At 38.2% G+C, this 15,962-nt stretch overlaps 1 protein-coding gene across 9 annotated transcripts in view; it reads left to right on the forward strand.

Annotated features, from left to right (window-relative positions):
• The window catches only part of POLR3B (RNA polymerase III subunit B), a 106,778-nt gene that overhangs the window by 70,572 nt on the left and 20,244 nt on the right, over nt 1-15,962 (forward strand). For 7 of the 9 annotated variants that reach the window (XR_004966003.1, XR_004966001.1, XM_036298705.1 and 4 more), the window contains 4 exons: nt 938-1,147; nt 3,808-3,966; nt 5,573-5,690; nt 7,370-7,512. Coding sequence is in view for 6 of the 9 variants with exons in the window: in XM_036298705.1 (XP_036154598.1) it covers nt 938-1,147; nt 3,808-3,966; nt 5,573-5,690; nt 7,370-7,512 (630 nt within the window). In the remaining 3 variants the exon portion in view is untranslated. Of the gene's footprint in view, nt 1-937; nt 1,148-3,807; nt 3,967-5,572; nt 5,691-7,369; nt 7,513-12,976; nt 13,094-15,962 lie in introns of all 9 variants that reach the window. The other 2 variants (XR_004966004.1, XM_036298706.1) reach the window with 2 other exon arrangements.

Below are 15,962 nucleotides of genomic sequence, written 5' to 3' on the forward strand. Positions count from 1 at the left end.
TGTGACCCAACCATAAAATTATTTTCGTTGCTACTTCATAACTGTAATGTTGCTACTGTTATGAATCATAATGTAAATATCTGATATGCAGGATGGTCTTAGGCGACCCTTGTGAAAGGGTCGTTGGACCACCAAAGGGGTTGCGACCCACAGGTTGAGAACTGCTGCCCTAGAGGGAAAAGGGAGAGGCAAGTAACACTCAGATTTAATTTCATTTTTAGTTGACAGTAATACCTTTTCAAGGTCCAGTCAGATGGACAGGCTGATTGCTAATGAGGGAAGAGCCCATCCCTGATTCAATGGGACCTTAGATTCCTTAAGGGAAAGGCATGTCCTTTTTATCTCCACTACTGGGCCGAGTCGGTGTTTAACTGCTTAATAAATGAATAGTTAGGCAAATGAATAAGCCTATTCTCTGCTTTCACTTTCCTCTTCTCTATTCTGTTTCTCCTGCTTTCTTTTTCATTTAAAACTTTTATTAATTGTTGGTCTCTTTTTATGTTTGCCTGCTGTATAAACTTCTTGCCTCAGCCCAGGGTGTGTTCTCCAGTTACCTTCCCCCAGCAACTGGACATATGCCTGGAATATACTAGTAGTAGAACCCAATACAGAATTGTTGACTGACTTACTATATTAACCAGTGGAGAGTAAATTCCTCAACTGGGATTAATTGTATAAATCTAAAACCTGAAATTATTTAGATTAGTATACCTGAGTGCGATTTTTCTTCTTTGTGGGGGGATTTTAATGTTGATGAGAAAAAAAAATGCTTTTAAAAGTTGTTAGCCACTATGAGGGTATTGCTTTTGAAATGTTTGACCTAAAGATTTTCTCCATTTCAATTAGTGAAATTAATATGTTTATCACTGTATTCATTGCTGCCTAATTATTTGACATAATAGAATATTGCATTCTGTTTTTTTCAATGTCAATGAAGGTACCATTGGATATAACCAGCGGAACAGAATTGATACTCTAATGTATCTACTAGCATACCCACAAAAACCTATGGTTAAAACAAAAACCATTGAGTTGATAGAATTTGAGAAACTGCCAGCTGGACAGAATGCGACAGTTGCTGTGATGAGTTATAGTGGCTATGATATTGAAGATGCTCTTGTTTTAAACAAGGCCTCCCTGGACAGAGGTAAGTGAATTTTCAAAGCTCTGACACCAAAAGTGCTTGGTACAGAATTAGATATAGGGATGATGAGTGTAAAAATCACTTAGTGTCAAAATGCTAATGTCAGTTGCAAGTGATTATAATTTTATAATATACAAACAAGAGGCAGTTATGTTGTGGTGTTGATTTAAAAAAAATGAACATTATATAGAGGTAGTTTGTTAAATGTAATCTTTTTTCTTTCTTATTTTACTTTATTGGTGACTTGAGGCAATTCCTCAGCAGAAAACACGTAAGAATTTGTTTATTTTCCAGCAGAAATTATAATAAATGAAATATGGTGGGGGGTTTTAATATATCTAGATATATATTCAACAATAAACCTGTTTGGTAGGGTGGTAGCAATATTTGTAGGTAAAAGGCTATTTTATTTATTGTATAACTCAACCTCATAATGTTAGACCTTTTTGTTGGCATAATGATGAAAGTTTAAAAATACACATATATCAACTCTGACTTACAGTTTTAACAATTTTCTTTCTCAGTTTCTTGATAGTTTGATTTTGCAGGTCACCACTTTATGGTTTGTTAGCCATCACCTGATCTGAAGTCTGACTTGTCTCTTCATAATCTGTATTTCTTTTTCTGCTCTCTGGCATACCCACTCTGCCTTCCCTTCACTCTTTGTAGTTGCTAGGCAGCCATAATAGTACTCCTAGACATGTGTCTTTGGCATTAATGTTGGCTGCACTTAATTTATGCCTCTTTTTTTCCTCCAAATGACAACAGCCATGCTTTGAAACTGGATGTTTTCTTTTCTGATTAACTGGTAACGTTTATGTGGAAATCTGAAGACTTTGTGATATCTGTCAGAAACTCCGCAGCACAATTTAACGATTAGAGTTTACTGTCCACTAGCTTTGAAGCTACCACCTGTAAATAAAATGTCCATTTACCCTTAGAAGAAAACACTTCTTGATTTCATGCAGTTCAGACTCACACTGCAGTCCAGCATGTTGCGGTTAATGGCCATTGTACGAAATCTGAAGATCATGTAATGTTTCCAGAGTAGCTGTCTCTTGGAGCAGTGTGTATTATGGCCATACACAGTTTACTAGGAGCCATAATGACCAAGACCTTTTTCAAAGATACACAAATGTCTTCATCTATTGTCTACTTGTAGAAATGCGTTGTTTCATTGAACAGTCACCTTCATATTTAAAAATTACGTTAGAGCACGGATAGTTTATTTAGAAATCCACTTTTCCCTGATTGATTTTCTAAATTCACATTCTTAGATTTCTTGAAAGTGTTCTGCTCTTGCTGGAGAATTTTAAATGAAGGATTTTACAGCCATGCATATATTTCATCAGCAATACCTAGCATTTAACTCTGAGACATTTTCCTGTTTAAGTAAACTCTTGATGTGGCTCAGTATGTCTAACTACAAGGCGGGAGCGGGGAGGGCGGGAGGGGAGCAGCCCTGGCTAGGTGGTTCAGTTGGTTGGAGCCTCATCCCGTACAACAAAAGATTGGGGGTTCAAGTCCCCACCAGGGCATATACCTAGATGGTGGGTTTGATCCCTAGTTGGGGTGCATACAGGAGCAACCAATCGACATTTCTCTCTCTCTCTCCCTTCCTCTCTAAAACCAATGAAAACATGTTCTCAGGTGAGGATTTAAAAAACACACAAAACAATAAATTTAAAAAAAATTTTTTTTAAAGAAAAGAAAATCTGCTTGACCAAACCAGGGTGGGAGAAGAAACAAATCAGTCACAGAGTCTTGGGAAAATATATTTAATGTTGAAGGAATGATAGCTCTTTTGGGCAATGCTAGAGCTGATGGATCTTTTTGTGGGATTCAGTGGTTGAGTTTTTTGTCCCATCTAAAGGTGTTCTTCTGCTCATTTTGCTTATTTTTATTAATGTTTAGATCGTTAGTTAGTCTCAGGCCTTTTCCTTCATCCACTAAATAAATGTGACCTAAAAATATAATCAAAGTAAACTAATCTTAAGGACAGGTGAACTATTTCTACCATTAAAGTCATTTGATTGCTTCTTTTCACTTTCTGTGCTCTTTGAAGAAAAATTAATTTTGTATGTGCTTCTTTGGGACTTCCTCTACATGCTAATATCAGAAAAAGAAAAACTTCCCAGAGAAGGTTAGCAAAAGTGATGCACCAAAATGATTTGTAGGAGAAACCCTGGATGATCAGTAAACTTGGTTTGTCTCAACTCTGCCACCAACTTGCTTGGTGACCATGACCATTTAATTTCTTTGGACTTCACTTGTAGCGCCTGATAGGTAGAGGGGTTATGCCAGGTGATCTCTAAGGTCCTTTCCATTTCTCACCTTCTGTGGCTCTGTGCTCTAAAAGAATCTCTCTCTCACCTTCCTCTGTGATAAAATATGTATAGTCCATGCTGAAAATGATTGTAGGGATTCCAGTGTTTGTATGGACAGTAGGTAGGAGGAGAAATCCTGAGCTAGTTCTTCAGATTAGTAGATTGTTATTTGGTTTGGCCAGTCCCAGATTATCCAAATATAGAACAGTTTTGTTTTTTTGGGAGGGAGAGGGGGAGTAGAATAGGAATGGGGTGGGTTGTTGATAACACAAATCTGTGTTTTCTCACAGTTTTGTATTACTGGTGATTCTGATACCCATTTTGGTTTCACTTTAGGTTTTGGGCGTTGCCTTGTATATAAAAATGCTAAGTGTACATTGAAACGATATACCAATCAGACTTTTGATAAAGTGATGGGGCCGATATTGGACGCTGCCACAAGGAAACCCATCTGGCGACATGAAATTTTAGATGCAGATGGTATTTGTTCTCCAGGTAAAAGCCTTAAAAAAAATTAATGTGTGCTTTTTGAAATTATGAAGGTTATTTAATAATATATCGGAATACTTGGTAAATGGAATAGAAAAATATCAACCTATAAAACCACTATCCTAACTCAGCCAGTATGTTCATTATTTGGTGAATTTCATTTCTGTCTTTTTATGCATATAATTTTACATAGCAGTAATCTATTCTAGTTCTACTTTCCTAGTTATAATTTGGAATCATAGAAAAGCCACTTTAAGGAAATATTTAAAATAAGAAGGTCATGTTCCAGCATCTACCTGAGTATATCATCATTTGTGCACTTAGCTTACACACTGACTTTAGAACCTAATGCCTCTAAAAAGTGTGACTCCATTGTCATTATAAGCTTATAATGAATTTTGTTGATGCAACCTACATTTCCTGCCCTGAGTCTTATGGTCTAGTGTGGGAAACACATTGATCAGAGAAGCACATATAAACATATGTCAAATAACAACCTGATTAAGGAAAGATATAAGGAGCTATGAAGCCATTTTACAGCAAGAGTATTTGACTTAGGAATATTGGGGCAGCCTTCCTTCTGAAGTGAGCTGAAATCAAGGATAAGTGGAGTCAACCAATGAAGAGGGGAGAGTGTGTTCTTAGCAGTGGGAAGGGCTTGTGCAAATGCCCTGCAGCTTGATAGTTAAAGGAACTGAAAGAAGGCCAGTGTAGCTACAACAAAGAGAGTATAGGGGAGCATGGTGAACATGAGTCTTAGAGAGAGAGAGAGAAATGAGGGCGGGGGGCGGGGGGTGCAGGGACCAGATGCAAAGCATTGTAGCCATGTTAGTATTTTCATTATGAAATGGTCATCCTGACTACCACGTGGAAAAAAAGAGTAGAAGGGGAGCCAAAATGGAGGAGGACCAACCGAGAGCTCTCACGGAGGACCAGACGACAGGAGCTGTGGTGATGTGGAGAGAAGGGCTGGGTGGAGGAGGTTCTTAGGAGGGGAAGTCTGCATGACCTTGCCGTGATGGTGCATGGGTGGTGAGTATTGCTCCGCTGTGGTGTCCTGAGCCACATGGTGCATGGCTTCCCCTCCTTGCTGCCTTTGCTCCTTAGAGAATTTCTCTCTCTCTTCACCCAGGTCATATAGCTGGGAAATAAGTGCTGTGACAGTACTATAGGAGTTGATTTTGGAGCTTACCATGAAAAGATGCAAAGCAAAGGTGACAACAGCAGGAAAATCAAAGAAATCTTTTTATTTCCTTTGCCCAAGTTAAGTTGGCAGTGACTTATTACTGGTTGAAATAACTATTAATAAAAATAAATGGTCCAAATCTGTTCTGACAACCTAAGAGATATATAAAATTGCTACATTTCTCTGGTTATGTGGTCCCCTAAAACTGCTTAATTTTATGTACACTGTAATCTGAATCTATGATTTTTTAAAATTGGGCTCACAGAATTACAAGCAAGCCCTGTTGAACTTTGGTTCCCACTATATGAACTCATTTTTTTTCCATGTTTAGACTTCATGGGCCAAGTCTAATCACATTGTTTTATGCCTCAATAATCTTTACATGTCACATAGATGGTAATGATTTGTCTAACCCTTGTTTCCTAGGTGAGAAAGTAGAAAACAAACAAGTGCTCGTAAATAAATCCATGCCCACAGTAACTCAGATCCCCTTGGAAGGAAGCAGTGTGCCGCAGCAGCCACAGTACAAAGATGTGCCCATCACGTATGTATTGATTGTGCCTTGGAAAGGCGCAGAAAGATTCACCCTCATAGTGCTCCACTCACTCTGCTTTTGCCGATGACTTCCAGAGAGACACCTGCCTGGTTTCAGCTTCATACTCGCACAGCTTTACAGGGCCCCATATCCAGACCAAAAGCATCCTCTCCACCCCAAACAGGCTCCTCCGGGGTCCCTCTCTTGATGAGTGGCACCACCATCCAGCCAGTCACCTGCAACACAAACCTGACTCTTTTCCTTTACCTGCCACACAAAGCCTAAAGCCTATAGGTTCAGCAAAATGTATAGGTTCTGTCTCCTTAGCTGTCCCCTTATCCTCTGGACGACGGTGCTTGCTGTCTGAGTTCTGGCCTTCCTCTCCTGCGGACTCCTAGTTAACTGTAACTGCACATCTGCTCCAGCCCTGCACCTCTCCATCTCTTAGGCTCTCTCTATTGGTACTACCAGAGGGATTTCCTTTTCTAAGTTACTTATCGGGTCATGTGATTCTCTTGAACAAATAGAATAAAACTTGAGTAGATTGAGTACAACTCCCAATGACAATGTTACCTGCAGTACAATACGTACAGGACTAGCTGTGATCCTCGGCACATCTCTCTAGCCTTACTCCTTTGCAGACTGGGCCCCATATTAGTGAATTGTCTCTTACTCTCCATAACATATCATCCTAGTTCAGGCCTTCAGCACTTGCTCCCACTGCTCCCCCTACCTGAATGCCCTTCCACTGGTGAAGTCGCAGCTTCAGGGTCACCTCCTCTATGAAGCAGTCCTTGACAGCCTGCCCTCCCCATCACTACTGTCATATCCAAACCCTAACAGGATTGATGGTTGTCTCCCTTGCATCTTTCCTGGCATCTTCACTGTACTCGCCTTTTTCTTATCCTTCGTTGTATTGTGAGTTCCTTTGGGCAGTAGCCATGTCTACTTAATCTTTGTATGTTCAGAGTCTAAAAGGGTCTGACAGACTAGACCAGCCGTGGGCAAACTACGGCCCGCGGGCTAGATCCGGCCCGTTTGAAATGAATAAAACTAAAAAAAAAAAAGACCGTACCCTTTTATGTAATGATGTTTACTTTGAATTTATATTAGTTCACACAAACACTCCATCCATGCTTTTGTTCCGGCCCTCCGGTCCAGTTTAAGAACCCATTGTGGCCCTCGAGTCAAAAAGTTTGCCCACCCCTGGACTAGACTCTTAATAATGTTTATTGTATGAAAAACAGGTAAGAGAAGAGGCAAAGTATGTGAAAAAGTTAATGGGAAAGCTCAGTCAGTAAAAGTGGTTAAGAACTTGGAGTCAAGTCTGACAGGCGTCAGTTCTAATCCCAGGGCCACTTCATATGTCCGGGGCACGTTCTTCTTTAAGCATCAGTTTTCCTTGTCTATAATAAGGGAATAACAATATATAAATACTATGTGTTGTGAAGATTAAGTTGCATTATGTCTGCCTCATAATAAATGCTTAGTAAGTGTTAGCCATTTTAAACTAGGAGTAGAAATGGGAAATTGTAATTGAATTAGTATTAAAAAGGAAAGTAATTTTTCGGAGCCCAAAATGGGAATGTCAAAATATTCTGGGGTAGGTATTAAGTAAAACCTGTGGTCTGGGGGTGATAGGTTTGGCAGTTTGAAACTCTGTTTTGTTGATTTCCTCTTAACACTAGCTACAAAGGGGCAACAGATTCATACATTGAAAAAGTGATGATATCTTCAAATGCTGAAGATGCTTTTCTAATCAAAATGCTGCTGAGACAGACAAGGCGTCCAGAAATTGGAGACAAATTCAGCAGTCGTCATGGGCAAAAAGGTAAATTGCTTCATTTCTCAGCTTGTTTATACTAGTAAAACTGAATATACTAAAATATTTATTAACCACATATGTAAGAGATGTTTGATAACTTTCCCCTATTAAAAAATGTAGTATGTTTGAAAAAATTATTACATTGTCATCAAAATTATTCTTATTTTATTTCTCAAATTAACCTGTTTATATTTTAAAGGCATTTTAAAATATACTGTAGAATTGCTTCTCTGTGCTATTTATTTCATTCTCCTGCAACTTCTTGGACCAAAGTTATAACTATAAATACATTCTAGATGACGTACCTACTGAAGTATAGGTAGCTGTTCAAAAAACCAATAGTAATACCTATTTTTTTATGAAAGGTACATATTTAAACTACTATATGTTCTGTTGGGTCATAATATCATAGGATGTCAGCACTAGAAGATACCTCAGAGTTACCTGCCCCTTTATGTAACTGATAAGGCAGTTGAGACCCTACATGTTAAGTAGCCAGTCAGGGGCACCCGACTAGTCAGTTACTGAGCTGGTGTAAGAACCCGGGTCTCCCAACTCTAGTGCAGTGCTTTGTCCACTGCACAGCGTTCCGCCTCCTAGATGGTGTTTCTCCATCGGATCCCACTGGCAGGCCTCACACTTTTCATTGAGGGTTACTGTTGGGTTTTCATCCATTTGTGGTTTTATTTTGTTTTGTTTTTTTATCTTCGAAAACCAAAGCATTGTGTCCCTATTAATGAACTCATTATTATTATGGCCTCTTTTAGTCAATATATATATTGTTTAAGAGAGGGAAAGTTCATCCTGGGGTTTGAATTTTGGCTTTGTCTGGCGCTTTCTAATTTCAAGAACATTAGCAGCAGCTAACACTTTTGTAGTACTGTGTGCCTTACTATGTTCTCAGCACTCACTTCTCTCACAGTACTAGGAGTAGGTACTGTTATGATCCTCATTTTACAGAAGAGGAAACAGAGGCACAGAAAGATTAGTAGTTCTCCCAAGGTCCCCAGTTTGTTGGCAAACTGGATTTTGAACCCTGGCAGACTGGCTCCAGAATCCATGCTCTTGAACTAACTACTATTCTGATTATTAAGCAGTGAGCATTGTGCCTGGCACATACGTATTTGATGGTAAAGAAAGGATAGCAAGATCATTAACAGTGGCTGTTACTCATTCTACTCTTCAACCTTGAATCTTACCCTCACCTTTGCTTATAAATTGCTAGTGTGATATCTTTTTTTTTTAATTGATAATATTATAATATTCTTACTGATTTTAACTGTTTATTTGCCAAGCAAGTATATCCAATATTACAATTTGTTTGGTCAAATCAATCCAGCCTTAATTGTCATTCCATCAATGAAAGTTTTTCAGACTAAGATACTATTTCATCAAAAGTATTTTAGTTCAGTTGACAGATGCAGAATTATTTTACCCTATCAGTATTTTATAAGAGTTGGTTCCAGTATAAGTCTAAATTTTTGACACCTTGCTTTGTACAATTTTCTAAGATGCTAACTCTTAATACCTTTTGAGTTTTTTAAAACATATCTTGAGATTTTAGTTTTTTCTGCTGCTTACCAGTGACAATGAAAATCTGTTTCTTCTTCTCTCTTGGTCTTGATAATTTCTGAGATACACTCCTAAGTCATTCTGGGGTCATCATAACCTTGTTTACAGGCTCAGTTTTACTTGACCTATTATCTGGACAAGAGCAAAGCTTGATATTCTTATAAAATGTCAGCACTGGAAGCTTTACAACAGTGTACACCATAAGAAAATATCTATTCTGAATCAGTTTACAAACTTCGCATATCCCAAATCCTTGTGCTTTATTCCATCAGAGTATTGTACATACCTGAAGGCTGGCATACATTTCAGTGATTATCCACTGTGTTCTAACTCCCCTAAACTTTCTGAAGACAAGGACTATGTCTTTATTCTCATGAAGTCTGACAGAGCCTCTTTTATAGTAGTTATGTAATAGATAGTTGATAATGGTTGAATATGTGAATGAATTGAAGGTAGAGGAAATAGAAAGGGACAGATTCTCTACTCTTAATGGATTGGTTTTACATAGGTTTTGATCTATTATATGTGACTATGTGTATGAATAATATGGACAAAGCAGTACTTTTGAAAATGGAAAAGCACACTTGATTAGTAAGTTCCTATAAATACAGTCCTCTACATAAAATGTCAGTAAATCTTTGCGCTATAGCATTTTTCAAACTATTAATATGATACAGATAATTGTATCATTGACAGAAGTGGTTTCCAACTTCAATGACCTAAAACTTCAGCTTTTAGAGATCTGTTCAGTCTTCGGGGGGCTTTGACTTGTACAGCTCTATGTGAAACCAAAAGAAGTCCTCCTGGGTTTAGATGACCTTTCGTTTGTGGTGAGGAGTTTATCTTGCTAGTTTTCCTTTTCCAGTTGGTTTTTAATCCAAGGTTGAAAACCTTCTGATTAGTCTAGATTTCCTTGGTATTTCCTCCTTTTACAGCTTCATCAGATTTATTGAAAAGATTGAGAAAAAAACAGCAAACAAAAAATAGATACTGTAACCTTTTAATAGAGTATTATAAGGAAGGAATGACATAGAACCCTTAACTGAACATAATTTTCATTTCCTTTAAGTATAATTTTTTATTAAATAATAAATGCACATGGTTTAAAAAGGTCAAATAGTACAGAAAAGGAGGATTTGTACTAAAGAACATCAGTCTTTGCCTTTCTTCCAGTTCTGCTTCCCAGAAGCAATTTCTTTTCATTTTTATCTTCACAGTTTGTAGTGAATTCCTTAGACAGCTATATATTCATTCTTCCATTTTAGATATTGATTTCCTATTATATGATAGATAGCAGGACCTACCACTTTGTTACCTCTCTTCCATACTCTTCACCTCTACTTCCAGCACAGACTTATTATAATTTGGGGGTATTTAATTATTTAGATTCCATTACTATTACTACATAAATATTCTTCACTTCCAAGCCAAACAGTTGTTGGATGCGTTTCCTTTGTTTTATAACTTTTTTTTTTTCTGAAGTTAATAATTTCATATTTTTATTTGCTTAATTTTTCTTACACCTATTACCATTCTTCTATACCATTAGCAGTCTCTCAACAATTGTCCACACAATCAATAGTTTTTTGGACCATATTTCCCCCCAGAAGATTTTCTTCATAATGCCCCCAAACACAAGGCAAGTAAAGGCAAAAATAAACGAATGGGATTTACCAAGCTGAAAAGCTTCTGCACAGCAAAAGAAACCACCAACAAAACATATAAAGACAACCAACCGAATAGCAGATATTTGCAAATAATAGCTCCTGCAGGGGATAGCCCATTACCACTCTGTCCCCTGGATTGCCATTTTCCCTGAGATTTCCCCTTGGGTAAGACATAGCCTTTTCCTGAGTCTTACTTGAATACTAATATTTCTTAATATATCTTTTCTGTTTCCTCCTTAAGTGGTCATCTTCTTAAAATTCCTATTCTTCCTGGATAAACAACTTTACATAGTACTTCTCAGCCACCAATCCAGAGTAAACCCTATTCCCCAGATACTTTGTTCCAGAATTGCCTGCCAAACTCATATAAAGACATACTCCTAACATAGAGCTGTGTTTTTCCGGTATCTCTTCTAAAATCAACTCATTGTAAAACATTATTCCCACTCCCTTTTTTGATTGGTGTTCTAGTCAGGTTTTATTTTTATTTTATTTATTTTTAATCTTTATTGTTGAAAGTATTACGTATGCCCCCCTCCCCCCATTGACCCCTTCTAGCCTGCCACCACCCCCCACCCCAGGTCTTCAGCACTTTATTGTCTTTGTCCATGGGTTATACATATATGCATATACTCTGGTCAGGTTTTAGTAGTCTTAGTTAAAATTCAAAATCTGTTAAGAATTTGAGCAGATATAAACGGAAATAAATTTTTGAGCCCTCAACTTTGACCATTCTCCTGTTCATCTGGCTAAGCTGTGATAGTTGAAACCAGAAACGGAACAGTGAGCTGTAGTCATGTGCAGTGGGCACAGCTGGCAGTGTCTCCAAGAAGCCACACAACAACCCAGCCCTTAGTGTGGGGGCCAGAGAGGAACTGGATCAGACCTAAAAGTTGGATGTTGGCAAGTAAAATGTGAATGAAATGAAAAATGTAGTTCACAATATTTATGCTATTTGTGGTTGTCATGACATGAGCTGATAAAAATTGATAGTGTTGTGAATTTTCAGGGTGTATGTGTCACACCATGATTCCTGCAGTGATTTGTTTGTGATTGGTCTAGATACATGCCACGGTAGGACCCGTAGTTAGTTGAACTTAGTTTTCACTCTTGATGTGGAAAGTTGTTTGGAAATACTGTTTTTTCTTTATAGCACCACCTGCAAGCTAACACATGTGAAAAATGTAAAGATTATTTTTATTTAGGGTCTCTTTATGCCTACCTCTTTTCCCCTTTGCATTAGGGCATTAAGTTTGTATTCTTGATGTTCAGAAAGCAACATGGCCGTGTGTGTTGCCTGATTTTTATCTTTTGTTAAAAGTTGACTTTGAGCCCTAACCGGTTTGGCTCAGTGGATAGAGCATGGGCCTGCAGACTGAAGGGTCCCAGGTTCGATTCCAGTCAAGGGCATATACCTTGGTTGCCGGCACATCCCCAGTAGGGGGTGTGCAGGAGGCAGCTGACCGATGTTTCTCTCTCATCGATGTTTCTAACTCTCTATCCCTCTCCCTTCCTCTCTGTAAAAAAAAAATCAATTATATATATATATATTTTTTTTTTTTTAAAAAGTTGACTTTGAGAGAGCTGTTGTTAAAGATTCTTTTGGTCTATGCATAGTGTATAGGTTGAATTTCTGCAGGTAATGCCTCTTAAAATATCTTCTCTAATAATCAGAGGAGACTTGATTTAATTTCACAGAACATGAGTGTCTATCCTTCTCAAGCCTGAACACTTCAAAGCTGGTAGGATAATTAATAGCTAAATGAAACAAATGTGAAGAGGAAACTAAACAGCAGTGGTTTATGTTATAAAAGAGCTGAGGAAGATTGAAGAGGACAGAATGAGTGGATGAACTGGAGCAGGAGAATTAGTACTAACTATTTGGGGATCAGTATCAGTGCTGTGCCATAAGCAAAGATTAGGTGTAATTGATCAGAGAAGTCCCACTAAAGTGAAAGTGTTTGATCAGTAGCTGTTAAAAATGTGACCCAATAAGTAGTGTTGCCTTCTATGACCTCAAGAATGGAAGATGACTAAACAGAAAGCCAAGCATGCAGGAAGGAGAAAGTGTTTCATAAAGAAGAGGGGTCCCAAATAACATAAAGACTATTCCAACTTGAGAAGCAGTCAGGGCTCACTCACAGCACACCTCCTAGATAATGGAATTCCAGTGCAGTTTTCTAATGAGAAATTCAAAGGTTAATAAAGTACAGTCCTCTTTGGGTCTTTAGAAGTCCATGATGTACCTCATCAATAAATGCACAGTGAATCCCCCCAAAGAGCTGCGTCTTTGATCAAGAATCTTTACAACAGTTCATCCTTTTGTGGAATGCAAAGTACTGAGAAAGGTGAGATGATCTATATATATAAAAGCCTAAGCAACTGTTACTACTGAACCTGTCGACCAGTTGCTATGATGCACACTGACCACCAGGGGGCATATGCTCAATGCAGGAGCTGCCCTCTGGTGATCAGTGCACTCTCATAGCCAACCTCTCACGGCCAGCCAACCTCCCCTGGTTTCTCCCACCGGCCGGAGGCCCCCAGACCCCGGCCAGCAGCCACCAGGCCCTGATAGGCTCTGATAGCCGGCCAGGCCTAGGGACCCACTCATGCATGAATTTTGTGCACCGGGCCTCTAGTTTAGTAATAACCTTCTATGCACCAAAGTTGTGAGTTTGTTGCGTGTTTGTTTTCAAGGGAAGGAACGTTTTTTAGTTTTGTTTTAATTTCAGTTGGAAATAAATATTAAAACCCTAAAGTCTTAATATCCTTTCCAAATGCTCTGGACTTCTGGACACCTTGAGGCCAGACTTATATGATAGATGCATAATCATGCTCCATAGAGGGAAACAGAGTAGAATGTAGGTCTGGAATGTTCTTCATGTTTTCTCTTCATATTCTTTCTTGATCTCTTTATGGAAAGAGTTAAAGTTAGGAAGAGGCATCCACATTTAATGTGGATTGGAGTTGTGTTTGGAACTAGACTGTTTATTAAAATCAAAATAACTTATGTAAGTCTCTTGAACCTTGGTATAAGTTCTGTGTGAAGGTAACTCATCAAAAGCAGACATCTTTATCTTGGGCCTTGCTTTTTCTGATGCTTAGTTCACTTATTAAAAGAGTGAGCAGCCCTAGCTGGCTTGGCTCAGTGGATAGAGCATAAGCCTGCGACTGAAAGGTCCCAGGTTCGATTCCGGCCAAGGGCACATGCCTGGGTTGCAAGCTCGATCCCCAGTGGGGGGCATGCAGGAGGCAACCAAGCAATGATTCTCTCTCATCACTGATGTTTCTAACTCTCTCTCCTCCCTTCCTCTCTGAAATCAATAAAAAAATATTTTTTTTAAAAAAGGGGTGAGCAGATTTCCAGCTCTTTTGTTTTTTAATTCTTTAACAAAAATTATCTGTCAGCCTAAGGAATTCCCAAGTTTCATTTCAGTGCTCAGGCAAACTAAATTATTATATTTTCCTCTTACTTTGCTGCCGTTCACAATGAGGGAGGAAACCGTGGACTCCTTTGATGTGTGGGGAAAGCAATATATCACTTCCCTGAAAGAACACTTCTCAGTCTCTCATGTGAAAAAGGATTAGCACCTCAACAAAGGTCCTGTAGATCACAGAATTGGGCAGCAATACCAAACAGTATTCCTAAGGAAAAGAACTGTATTTGAGCAAGAGTGTCCTGGCAAACAGAAGTTTTTTAATAACTGCAAATCTGAGATAATGGCACACACTCCTCAGTATCTCCCCTAAATCCTCAGATAGCTCTTTAAAATAGAGTAAAGTCACCCTTTGTTTTAAAGTAGAAGTACAGTCTTATCAAAAGACTTTTTTAATGGGATGATTCTGTGTATCTTTGGTTCATAAGGATTATGCATTTATGGATAAAAATGTTTGGAAGATTTTTCTTTGACCCTCTCATTAAAATTTTCATATGAGGTCACTTGCTTTCACTTTGCATTTAAAAAGTGATTCAACAACCTGGTGAATTAATTTATTAAGACTTTGATTAAAGAATCTTTATATACTAGGTATGAAGAGGCTGTGGGAAGTAGGAAAATTTTAATTTGTGTGTGGCAGAAAGCCGAGAGGAAAGTTTATTTGTTAAATAAGGTTTGGGTAAAAGTTTTGCTTTTTCCACACCTTTATTTATTTCCTTTTTCTAGATTATGCTTTCTAAAACAGAATGAAAAGACTCTGATTTAAAGTAATAATAATAATAACAACACCTTGTACTCATGTAGCACTTGAGACTGCCTAAAATCCTCTCTGCTAGACTGAAGCTTCAAAGTCGGATATCTTTGGCTCCCTACTTTGCTTGATCCTGCTTGAATGAAAGATTCCAAGTGGGAGGGGAGAAGGGGCCAATGGAGCTAATAGTGTGAGCCCCAAGATAAGGTGTGTTGCCAAACGATCCGTCAGAGTTTGGGTCCAAAAAGAAATTCTGGCAGCTGTTGCTTAAATGTTAGAAATCAGGATTATTTTGTCCACATAGACACCTTTATTATAAGGAGATTTTATTTAATTTACTATTTTAAGAACAAATTTTGGTCTTCAGCAGCTAGCCAGTAACCCTCTGACCTTTCAGTAAATATCCAACTAAAGCTTTGAAATTAGGGCAGTTAGTGTTTTATGGCCCAGAATAAAAATCTCCAATTCTGTTTCCAAATAGTGTAGCCCCAACACATTTTATTAAGCTCTTGACACATTCAGCCGTGTGTATTTTGTAAAGTTCCTATGGTTATTGTTTTACAATAGCTGCTTCCAGAAGCATTGTAAGGGTTTCAATTAATCAGCCCTTTGTGTGCTTCAGACTATGCAAATTTATCACATCAACCATTCAACTGCTCATGGGAAAGCCATGTAAAAACTGTATTGTCTTCTAGCGCCTCCTCTCATTTAGAGTGATGTTTTAATAAGAAAGCTAATCAAGTTTTCTTATGCATTATTTATCTGTTAACATGTAAGGAAGAGCCGAATTAAAATTATGTCAACCGGGATAGTGGCAAGTGATGTGATAGATCTGGAAGTGATTCAACAGCAGAACAAAGCTAATATGATTCAACAGTTTTGTCTCCTTCCCTCCCCCTTGGGATTATTTAAGGTGGTGTTGAGGAAAATAAAAGAAGGTTAATTCAATCACTGGAAAGGGGGAAAGGAAGAAAGGGAGTAACCACCTGTGTTAGCTTTCACGTTTTGATTTAGAGATTTACATTT

Source organism: Myotis myotis, unplaced genomic scaffold (assembly GCF_014108235.1).
Source record: "Myotis myotis isolate mMyoMyo1 unplaced genomic scaffold, mMyoMyo1.p scaffold_m19_p_3, whole genome shotgun sequence".
NCBI classification, from domain to species: domain Eukaryota; kingdom Metazoa; phylum Chordata; class Mammalia; order Chiroptera; family Vespertilionidae; genus Myotis; species Myotis myotis.